This window comes from Hypanus sabinus, chromosome 4, assembly GCF_030144855.1.
Source record: "Hypanus sabinus isolate sHypSab1 chromosome 4, sHypSab1.hap1, whole genome shotgun sequence".
Lineage (NCBI taxonomy): Eukaryota > Metazoa > Chordata > Chondrichthyes > Myliobatiformes > Dasyatidae > Hypanus > Hypanus sabinus.
This window is the reverse complement of record NC_082709.1, coordinates 9919657-9931701: the sequence shown is the minus strand read 5'-3', so window position 1 is coordinate 9931701 and position 12045 is coordinate 9919657. Positions and strand designations below refer to the sequence as shown.

The 12045-nt window shown below is 39.0% G+C and overlaps 1 protein-coding gene and 1 non-coding gene across 2 annotated transcripts; both read right to left on the bottom strand.

The window, feature by feature from the left end:
• Positions 1–112: 112 nt before the first annotated feature.
• atp5f1b (ATP synthase F1 subunit beta) lies at positions 113–11794 on the bottom strand. The gene is made up of 10 exons (XM_059966377.1): positions 11636–11794; positions 8585–8767; positions 8234–8408; positions 6482–6603; positions 5055–5239; positions 4155–4313; positions 3938–4060; positions 3545–3757; positions 478–679; positions 113–382 (listed from the first exon to the last, which is right to left on the bottom strand). Exons 1-10 carry the CDS (start codon positions 11739–11741, stop codon positions 285–287), a joined length of 1566 nt encoding a protein of 521 aa, XP_059822360.1. The 5' UTR covers positions 11742–11794; the 3' UTR covers positions 113–284.
• LOC132393609 (small nucleolar RNA SNORD59) lies at positions 3827–3898 on the bottom strand. Its single transcript, XR_009512000.1, has one exon. It is a non-coding gene; the product is annotated as a small nucleolar RNA SNORD59 (small nucleolar RNA).
• Positions 11795–12045: the final 251 nt, after the last annotated feature.

Here is a 12045-nt window from a genome sequence, read left to right as displayed (position 1 = left end):
GATTATTGTTGCCACTGATTATTGTGACCTGAGAATAAAAACCATTTGAAATCTTGATTTTTTAACCTGTTAAATTTACTATGTCACCAACAGAACATCCTTAACTAATGTGTTACAGGCAGATATTGATTTTATTTTGGTCATGTGATGTGATCATCTTTATGACATTCCTTCAGATCCAGACATTTTATTTGTAGAAACATTAAATAATATTCTGATCTTGTCATGAAGACAACACATCTGAAGACATTTCATACAAGTTACACAACATGATTGTTACAGTATTACGAATGCTCTTCTGCCAACTTCTGTGCCTTGGCGACTGCTTCTTCAATAGGTCCAACCATGTAGAAGGATTGCTCGGGCAAATGATCATATTCACCTGGAAATGAGTGAAATTAATAAATGCATGTATTTATCCATAGAAATTAGGGGAATCAAAATAAACTTTAATCTCAGGAATAATATTAAATTTACCTTTAAGAATCATCTGAAATCCCTTAATGGTCTCTTTGAGAGGTACAAGTTTTCCAAGATGACCTGTAAACACCTCAGCAACCTGGAAAGGCTGAGAGAGGAAACGCTGGATCTTACGGGCACGAGCTACAGTCAGTTTGTCTTCTTCTGACAGTTCATCCATTCCCAGGATGGCAATGATATCCTGCAGAGACTTGTAATCCTAAAGAAAAACAAATTCTGCTCTCAGTTTGCTATCAGAATAAGAAAGCACCACTTTAAAAACAAGTGGCATTAAACCAACACCATTGGCTTTAGAAAATAAACATTCCTAACCAAGTAGCAAAATTGTAAATGCTGGGAAAACTGATTTGAAAGCAGAAATGCTGATAATAGTCAGAAGATTAGGCAGCATCTGTGGAAAAACTGTAAGAGTTTCAGACTGATGAAACTACTCACAATCTTTATTGTTGGAACATTTTAATTAATATATTATTGCAGGTAGAAAGTAACAGCCTATCTAACCTCTCCAATCCAGGCAACATTATAGCAAATCTCCTTTGCACTCCCCCAGCTTAACAGCCTTCTAACAGTGACAAACAAAACTTTTAATTAAATGTTTTGTGAAGTTGCGACAACTCATTCCATAAAAAACAAGCATATTCCACGCCCACTTCACCCTACCAACCTATGTTGCTACTTCCAGGGAATTATGGCTAAGCCTGTTTATTAGCATTTTTTGTAACCCAAGCACTTATATCCTACCTCCATTTAAATTACACCTGCAAATTGCCACCTGATCCATTTCTTATTGGTTAATTGGCTTATTTTCATTTGTTGAGGTGGCTCACAAGTTTTCCATGGTTTCATCATATGTACCAAAGTATAGTGGAGAACTTGTCTTGCAGACCACTGAACAGATAACTACATGGCAACGTGGTAGCACAATGCATTACAGTACAGGCGACCTAGGCCCAATCCCCATGTTCTCCCAGTGACTGCGTGGGTTTTCCCTAGATAATCCCATTTCCTCCCAGAGCACAAAGATATACCGGTTGGTAGATTAGTGGTATCCTGTGATTAGGCATTCCTGGCCAGCGTGGCTCAAAGGGCTGCAGGGGCCTATTCCATGCTGTATCTCAAATAAAATTAGTGCATTGAGGTATTACAAGGTAAAGCGTAACAGAATTGCAGTACTAAGTGCAGCGTGGGTAGACAGCAGAGATGCAATGAGGTAGATTGAAGTCAAGAGTTCACTTTATCACACTAAGGAATCATTCAACAGTTTTATAGAGACAGGTAGTACATGTGTCCAGGCTTTTTGTATGTTCTGCCTGACAGGAGGAGGAGGGGAGAGAAGAGAGTGAGTTCTGGGGTGCGGGGATAGTATTTGATTATGTTGACTGCATTACTAAAGACAGAAGTGTAGATAGAGGCTGGTTCCTATGCGTTGCTCGGTCTACAGCTGCAATTTCCTGTGGTCACGGGCAGAGCAGATGCCCCACCAAGCAATGAAGCACCCAGAAAGTTGGCTACTTTAATGTAAATACTGCAAAAGCTGATGCTGTTTTCTGTGCTGTGGATATGCAAAGCAGCTTCTTGTACAGTGCAAACCACAGTCTGTTCAGTGTCACAATGAAGCAGCTGTAGCTTTACTCAACTACTTCCATGAAGCCTGCAAACTAAATCATACCTCCCAAGTTGCTGATGTAAACAACCAAGGATCCCAATATCAATGGTCACAGACTTCTGAATTAGAAAAGTACCTTTCTACCACTATCCTCTGCTTCCTATTACTAAGTTTATTTTGAACCTAATTAGCCAGTTCACTTGGCTTCCATATGCCTTGAGCTTCTGGACCAGCCTACCATATAAGACCACATTAAACCACCTGATGTCCATATAGTTAACATTTACAGGCCTTCTTCAATTTGTTTTGAGTTACCTCTGATCAGCCCATCACATCAAATGTGCATCAATCCTATACCCTAAGACTGTCTCCAAAGATTTTCCCCACCAAGGTTAACTAGTCTGCAGTCATCTTGCTTACTCCCATTGTTTGAATATTCAATCAAGGGACGTGGGTTTTTGCAAGCAGAGCCATCATTTAACTGTCCATCAATTAAGTTGGCAGTGAGCTGCCTTCTTAAACCACTGTGCATTTGTGGTAGTGATGGCTGCGGATGAAGTGCATTTCAAAGCAGGCTTTTGTGTCTTGTATGGTGTCAAGCCACATTCATTCAGGCACACAGACTATATTCCATTACACTCTTGACTTCAGCGTTTTAGATGATGAACAGGATTGGGGTGTCAGGATGCAAGTCATTTGATGCAGGATCCCTAGCCTGATCTGCTCTGACAGCCACTTTAACGTATATGGCAATCCAGTTCAGTTTCTGGTTCTTAAGGAATAATAGTAACTATTCTCATGTCTTCTGCCACCTCATTCATGGCTAACAAAGATGTAAAAATGTGATGACGACAACAACAAAATGCTGGGGGATCTCAGGTCAGGCAGCATCTACGGAAATGAATAGATAGTCGACATTTCAGGCTTAGACCCTTATTCAGGCAAATATTTGGTATAGATCACATCCAGCCTAGGGATTTACCAAAACTCCTAACATCCCATGATATCCAACACCTTACTTGCTCCAGATTAACCATGTTTCCTTTTCTAAATTCACTACATCCCATGTCCTTCCAGAAGAAAATTATAAATATTAATTTAAAGTGTTGCTCACATGGCCCCACAAATCACTCCTTTGCTTCCTAAGAGAAATGAATCTTACCCTGGCTCCCAATATAGGTCTTAAAATACTCATTTTTACTGCCAAGAACATTTTGTAGCCCCTTTCCCCTTGTTAATTTCTCAAATCTCTCCTGTACCATTGCTCAAGACAACTCCCTCAATCTAGATGCCTATACCTACCAGATTTCCTCATTTTCTCCTGCCCCAATCATCCAAATAACAAAACCCATACTTCCCTTACCTTTACAAATTACTAATCTTAAAACTCCAAAAGATCAAAATTTTGCTACAAATTGGCCAATTATACCACTCAGTAAAATTAAAGTACATACAAACCTGCAATATTTTCTGTACACCACGAGCAACATCATAATGCTCTTGTCCAACAATATTGGGATCCATAATACGTGAAGTAGAATCCAGTGGATCTACAGCTGGATATATACCCAATTCAGCAATTGCACGTGAAAGCACAGTTGTGGCATCCAAGTGGGCAAATGTAGTAGCAGGTGCAGGGTCAGTCAAATCATCAGCTGGTACATAGATAGCCTGTAAGAACAAAATAGCTTGGCTTTATAAAAGTTTGCATCTTAAAAATTCATTTTAATATTTACTAAATCACCTCAGATAATTATAACTTGCTTCATTACATTCAGGAGAACGAAAGTCAATTTTCCATCATCACTAGGAATTAATAAAAAAGGAAATGCTGATTAATTTGCTGGCTACCTGTACTGATGTAATCGATCCTTTCTTTGTGGTGGTGATTCGCTCTTGCATGGTTCCCATGTCGGTGGCCAGAGTTGGCTGATAACCTACTGCAGAAGGAATACGGCCAAGCAGAGCAGATACCTGAAAGTCATAAAAGAACTCTGCACTATTTGCTCAAATATCATTTAAAGGTTTAAGGTAATCAAACTTGGTAATTGGCAACAAGCTTACTTACCTCTGAACCTGCCTGAGTGAACCTAAAAATGTTGTCAATGAACAGCAACACGTCTTGCCCTTCCTGATCACGGAAGTATTCAGCAACAGTCAGTCCAGTCAGCGCCACTCTAGCCCGGGCACCAGGTGGTTCATTCATCTGACCATATACAAGTGCTACCTAATGGCAAAATACATGCCAAGTTTTAAGTACAAATCAAAACAAGGAGATTTTACAGAAGGTGACTTGTTTTGAGGGATTTGATCTTGTCACATGTACACTGCTTATAGTGGTCATGGAGCAAAATAAACAATGCCAGCAACTACATTTAACATTAGCCTCTACCTCATCTCATCCTAATTTAAACACCCTTTTATTGCTTGTGCTATTTAATCCAAACATATTCCTTTCTTCTCAAATTCCACAGGCTCTCTGCAGATAATCAATGCTTTATTTGAAGGTGGGGTGCACATCTCTAGAAAACCACCTTTATTACAATTCATCCATAACGTACACATCATTTGTGCAAGTCAGAATTCAGAAATGTGTTTAGCTTCCACCATAAATTTCATGTGCGCAAATTTATCCAAAATTTTTAAATAGTGATTGGTGAATTTCCTAGGATGAATTTCAGTTACTCTGACTTTAATGCAGGGGTCACCTATACTCAAATAGTTTCTATAACGAGTTCTATTTTAATAACTACATTATTAGTGACAAAAGCACGAGTTCAATCTCTTTCTGACTTCCACTATTGCAAGATTTTTCTATGGCATTTAAATTTTGGATATCCATTTGGCAGATGTATATCCACTTTGGATATCTATCCAGGAAGATGTTAAAGTGCAGGGCAGTTGAGGTTCGACAACACGTGTTCTCATTTTTCAGAAAACCAGATCTGTATAACTTTTAAACAATTACCTTGGATGTTGCATCTTTCAGATTGATGACACCAGACTCAATCATTTCATGGTATAAATCATTCCCTTCACGGGTACGCTCTCCGACTCCAGCAAACACGGAGTAACCACCGTGGGCTTTAGCAACGTTGTTAATAAGTTCCATGATCAGTACAGTTTTACCGACACCGGCACCACCAAAGAGACCTAGGGAGAGAAAGGTTGCAAGCTCAAGCCTACATTTTACTATCAATTTCTAGCAAAATAAATTAATTACTTGCCTTGATTATACTGTTCTTTTTAAATTATGAAGTTTTAAAATACAATTCAATAGAAATCAAGATCAGTTACTCAAATGTACGCAACTGGTTCAGAGTATTTTTGATTAGTATTCTGGGTGCACACATAGTTGCATTCATTGTGAACGTCAAACAAGTCCCAGAATATTACAAGTAATTTCAGACAGCTTTAAAGGCAGCAGTATTTCATTTAACATATTAAAAGGCCTGAGTTAGGAGGGGTTGAGGAAGCTCTGACTTTATTCTTTGGAGCTTAGGTGAGGAAGCTTTCAAGTTTCAAGTCCTGGAATTCCAAGCAACCCTCTTGGTTTTACACATCTGGCCAACTATCTCGTGCTCTGAAGAAAAATTGATTCTTGCAAAGCATCTCAAGCCGTTTGCTCTGTTAAATGTGCTATCACTGACTTTTAAATTGTAATTCCTTCTATCATTTAAATCTTACTGTACTCACCTGAACCACTTTGGCATTCGCCCCAGAGGTATATAAGATCACAAAAGGCATATAACAGATTGAATTAACAGTCCTCCCCAAAACCCAACACCAAACTGGAATCAAAAACTCTAGGGTATAGGTGAGAAAATTTAAAAAAAAGGGACCCCAGAAGCAACTGCTGCACATAAAGCAGTACATATAAGGAACGAATGCAAGACGAAGTAGTTAAAGCAAACATAACATTTAAAAAGCTATATGGACAGGTACAATGTTTAGGATGACCAAAATGGACAAGCCAAACAAGTATTTTGATCGGGCCAGAGGGCCCAATTCAGAACTTCATTACTTTATGTCTGCACAAAGAGTGAATCTCCTGACCCTTGTATGAAATTTTTAAGTCAGTGATAAGATTATGCAACATACTTAACAGAGGAAAACAATTTAAGATGCTTTGCAGGAATCAATTTTTCCTCAGAGCATCAGATAGTAGGCCAGATGTCCAAAACCAAGATGTTTGCATGGATTTCCAGAGCTTTAAACTTGAAAGCTTGGTCAAGAATCACTGTCATTAAAATCAATGATGATCCAAAGGCTAAAATAGGGAAGAATGCAGCTTTCAAAGGACTCGTAGGATTGAAAACATCAACACATTTAAAAATCTAAGACACATTTAATTACAATAAAGCTATGTTAATTTTACATATTAAATATACTTACCAATTTTTCCACCCTTGGCATAGGGAGCCAACAGGTCTACAACTTTGATGCCAGTCACCAAGATCTCCTGCTCAACACTCATCTCCACAAACTCAGGAGCTTCAGCATGAATTGCAGCATGTCTGGGTGAATAAAGTTCATGAAATCCCATCCACTGAATCAAAAGCAGCAATATGAACAATTGATTCGATGAATCAAAAAACTCTGAAGTAATGGGAACTGTCCTAATATCTTGAGCTCTGAGGTGTGGCGGGGGGGGGGGGGGGGATCAATTCCTGCAAAATACTTGGTCATTTGCAAATTTATCACGTGTTTCTTAGGCAAGTCATTTTTCCACCTTTACTTTACAATTCACTTTAGAATAGTCAGATATTGTGAGGATTAATGACTGGAGGGAATGACAATGTTGGAACTACCACAAATCTTTATACTTGTACAGTTAACACTGAACAGACTGTGGCTTGCACTCTACAAGAAGCCGCTTTGTATACTCACAGCACAGAAAGCAGCATCTGCTTTTGCAGTATTTACATTAAAGTAGCCAAACAACAAACCAGCAACCAAAATAATTACACCACCACCATCTGAAGTTAGAACATTTTGGGGAAATCAAAGCAATGCTCCAGCTCAATTAATAATTTTAAGTTACATTTAACAGTTTTAAAATATACTTCACTGCAAGTTATCAAAATAAAGCATCAAACTGGGTACCCAGAAGTCATGTGCAGAGCATGAAACAATACTAATTCACACTTGAGCATTTTGTTCTTCCAAAATCAGAGAATTGCTATTAGCTAGAGCATCTTGTTTTGATATAGGTTTTGAGTTTGGTAGATGTAGTTACAAATGATGCAAATTCTCAGCATCATTGGCTGAGACAACACAAAAGTATCTTTATAAACCAATCCAGTTAACTAGAAAATAATCTACATACCTGCCCTTAAAAAATGCCTACTACATCACAGCTTCGTTTAGAAGTTTATTTATTCAGATCAAACTCTATGAACAAAATCAGTTTTCAATTGGCTATCAGGTCCAAAAATCAAACAGTTCTCAAATCTGCCTTTTTGATATTTCAAATATTATACTTGCTTTTGTTTTAACTTACATAAAATTGTAACTATTTTCTATACTTGCTGGATTATCCAGTTCAGGTTCAGTTTCTGCATCCATCACAATTAAATTCAACCCTTTTTAATGAGATCAGTAATGCAGACATTACTTAAATGTTCTATTTCTCTATGATCAACTTTGAGCCAAAATGGGCAGGAAGAATGTAACTATTGAATGTAATGATTCAATTAGCTAGTGACCAGACAAGGCAATTTGAAAGCAAATATTAGGTTAAAATTCAAAACTGGAATCCACTGTTTCCTCGAAGCTGCGCAGGTGGAAAAGGTTTACAAAACATCAAATATTTTCTGTTGTATTTCATTACACCCTTCAATTAATAAAACCAAGTGTGTTGATATTTTCCATTTCCATTCTGAATATTCATAGTAAGCACATTACAAAAAAAGTGAGTTTTCAGGTCACGTAAAAATTTCCTGCTCAGAGCAATGATTAGACTGTGCAGATGTAAAAAAAAGGGAACTTTGCTGCAATCAGTCAGTATGCTTTACTCCCAAATTATACCCGTAGAATATAGTTCTACATTAAAGTAAAATACATTTTAATGCGTAACCATAAAACAAGAAAGTACGAAAGTGGATAAATACACATTTTCATGCACAACAGGATAAATCTACTTACTGCTTTGTGGTGATTGGTCCTCTCTCATCAATTGGTGCACCAATGACATTCATAATTCTACCAAGAGTTTCTGGTCCAACTGGAATCCTGATAGGAGCACCAGTATCCAGAACTTGTTGCCCACGCACCAACCCTTCAGTACCATCCATAGCAATTGTTCGTACAGTGTTCTCACCTACAGAAATTAAGCTCATTAGTCACACACAGGAAACAATTTTATTTAAACTTGGACAATCCCTTACACTTCTCTCTCAGATAGCTGTTGGTCTTCAGACTTTTCAGAAGAACGAAAGTCACAATTATGTCTCATCATCGAGTTCTTTTTGAAAATTTAAATCAAACCAGGCTCACCAAGATGCTGGGCCACTTCCAGCACCAGCCGGCTCTCTCGGCCCATCACATCTAGAGCATTCAGGATTGGAGGAAGCCCTTCATCAAACTGGACATCCACAACAGCTCCAATTACTGCAACAATCCGTCCTTTAGGCAAGCTTTCTTTAGCAGATGGATTAGCTTGTGCAACATAATTTCGCCCTGCAGTAAGAGATGAAATATACACATTAACAATGCTCAGCCTCCTAGTAAGAATAAATCAAGTCTAATCTTGAACTGTATCACCTGTTGAGCTACCTACACAGGAACAGAGCATTAGGTAGCCACAAGCCTGCTGCTTGTTCAATCTCTGATTTTCTTCCTCAATGTGACTAACATGCTCTTTCCATACTCCTTGATGTCTAATGTCTAGAAATTTGAATCTTTAAATAAACTTAATGTTGAAATTTAATCTGTCACATGCACCTGTTGTGGAAAATTGCCACTTTCCTAATGAAAATATCTCTTCTTTGCAGAAGTATACTGACACCATGATTCTAGACTCCAGCCAAGAGAAATGAGATCACAATCTGTTCTTCACAACACTGATGAATACAGATCTGGTCAGTATTTGTAACAGTTCAATTCAATGGTAAATACATCCTTGCACAAAAAAGTGCTATCCTACTCCAGAAAGATGTACTTGCTCTTGCACTCAATTTCTTGCAACGAATCCCAACATACCATCAGCCTTTAATTTCTTGGTGCTGCAGGTTTGCCTTCCGTGGTGTACAATGTCACATCGATCCAATTTAATATCTTCATTTTCCTCATCAATTGTCTACACGACTATACTTGTCATGTTTCCTCACTTATCTATATCAGCTTTAAGCAATGTGGATCATTCTCAGTTGCCCATCCAATTCTGTGGTGCTTATTATTAAATTCCACGATTCAAAGTGGCAAAGGCCAAAGTACTGATCCCTACAGAGCTTTCTATCACTATCAGAAAATCCCATTCATTCCATTATTTATGTCAATGAAGTTTCAATCCATGCCAGTACATTACCCACCTCCCCATTCCCTTGTGCTTCAGCTAGTCTTTTGCTGGACTTCAAAGCCCTGAAGGTGTAAATACACAACATCCACTCCTCAGTCATCTAATTACAGTAATCCTCAAACTTTAGATTCCTCAATTTCCTTTTCATTGATGCATACTGACCTTGTAACACTTTCTGCCCCGCTATTTTATCTCCATCTCTCAGCCCTATTAGAATGAGTTTTAGAATGACTATAGCTGACTTAAAAACTCATTAACTGGGCAGTGTATTCATTTTAAAATTTTAACTAGGAACTCACCAATTTGAAACCCAACTTAATGTCCTTGTGAATAAAAGTAAAAGTCATTAAAGTTTCCAGTAAAAACTTGTAAATTGGTCAACTACTCATAGCTGAATATAGGGGAAGAGCTATAAGGGATATCAAACAGCAGCAATGGTACAGGTGATTCTTATTCTTGTTATTCTACTTTAAAGTACCACTGCAACATATGGAAAAAAACTGGAAGCTGCCATATTGAAACTCCAATAACCTCTGGCATCCAATTGATCAGAAATAATACATCTGGCACAGTGGCCGGTCCTGAACTCGAACCTGGCGTGTAAGTGAGGTGCGTGGTTGGACTAAGTGGTCTAGACTACTTGAATCTTTCTACTTCATCCCCAAATTCACTGGAAAACTAAATGCAAATGTTGCACAACAAAAGTGAACTATAGTTGGATATCAACATGAGGAACAATTTATAAACTGGAAGATGTCTGCAGTCCACTGGCACAAGTCTCAGGAATGACTAATGATCAGTAACTTACTACATTTTAACAACTTATTCACCACTGCATTTAGTTAAATGGCCATTCTCTGCCCACTTTGATTTATAACCTGGCTCAAATTTGACACATTATTCAAAATGCAACTACAGTGGATTCCAGTTCATCAGGACAGCAGCGTTATTTGAGCCAACTTAAACAACCCTAAAAAATAACTGATTTTCTTCATTCATTTGGTACACAATGCCACTTAATTAGGATGTGAGATTGTTGCCCAAACTGTTTCTAACTAGCAGCAGTCAAACTTGTGTGATACTCTGTCTGTACATTTACAGTCAAATGAATACAGTATCATACACCAAATGAATTCCTTCATCAAAAACTTAGAACATATAATTTAGAGTACTGTAGTGGTATTAGTAGAATTCTACTTGCTCTGTATTTCATTGAAATACAACTTGTTACTCGGTTAGACAGTAACTGTCATTTTTAAAAAAATACTTAACATTTGCAGGGCCTTGTTATAACGAATCAGATTTAATTGGTCCTTATGCGTATTAACTTATTTAAGCTAAGCTTCCAACCAGTTGTAAAATGGAAACTTCGCCACTTTGTCACAATATTATTTATCAGCTATGGCATAAGCATTACTTTGATCTTTATCACTTCAGCGACATTGGAGAGTTCATAAGCTTAAATCAAGCGAACCAAGAGCGAAATTATTTCCGCGACGTGTTTTATTTGTATTAAAATGCAATGTGCCTGTCACAACTTAATTCGGAATCCAAATAAGATCACTGGTTACAAACACTGAAGTTCCTTCAAGGTGAAAGGCCCTAACCCAGAGGTGAAGAGAGTCATCGGAGAAGCCACAGTCGCAATAGCACCAGCACAATGATGATGATTTGTACGAACAGAACACAAATCCGGCGGCTGAATGAAATTCAAACCCTGCCGCACAAACCCGGGAGAAGAGAGGAAGCGCCATCGCCGCGCCGTCCACTAGGCCTCAGGCCTGCATTCGGAGGACAGGAAAAGGTCAAAGCAACCACGGCTCCCCACCATCCTTCCCACCCTCATTACCGAACCCCAACTTGTCTGGAAAATTCTGAGTTCTACACCGGTTTCAGCAGGAAGGAGGTTTATGATGGTTTGAGGTGGTGTCCGCTTGCATCGAAAAGTCCAAGCCGCCCTCCCCCGATGTTTTATGTGACTAGACGTCACCGGAAAATATCGGAACAAAACGCCAACCGTTAATACCTACGTGAATAGAGTGCACCAGGTGCGCCCGAAGCTGGCTGAACGGGCTTGATTGCAGGCCGCAGGGCCTGCAGCACTCCCCTGCTGCACCGTCCCACGGCTCCCAACATGGCGAACGGTAGCCAAAGGACAAGGACGAGGCGCGGCGGCTGCCTCTTATATATATAGAATCGGCAGTGAGAATGCGCAGGCGCAAACAAGGCCTACTGGGATTTGTGGTCCGAAACTTGCCTTTACATCGAAATCCTCACACAGAACCACAGTGCCCAGAATTCTGCACGGCTACGGTGGCTCAGCGCCGGAATGAGTGTCAAGGAAGCGTTTCACAATGCGTAAATGGAGCAACTGGAGTCGGTCGGGCACTGTCGAGACATTATTAAACAATTTGTGCCAGTTGGGAATCCCCACTGTCAG

Excerpts from the sequence above, each read along its gene's own strand:
- atp5f1b (XM_059966377.1), bottom strand. The coding sequence starts at position 11,741 with ATGTTGGGAGCCGTGGGACGGTGCAGCAGGGGAGTGCTGCAGGCCCTG. Across the intron at positions 5,240-6,481 it reads TGCCAAGGGTGGAAAAATTG|GTCTCTTTGGTGGTGCCGGT; the intron begins GTAAGTATATTT and ends TTCTCTCCCTAG. Across the intron at positions 3,758-3,937 it reads GATCGATTACATCAGTACAG|GCTATCTATGTACCAGCTGA; the intron begins GTAGCCAGCAAA and ends TTGTTCTTACAG.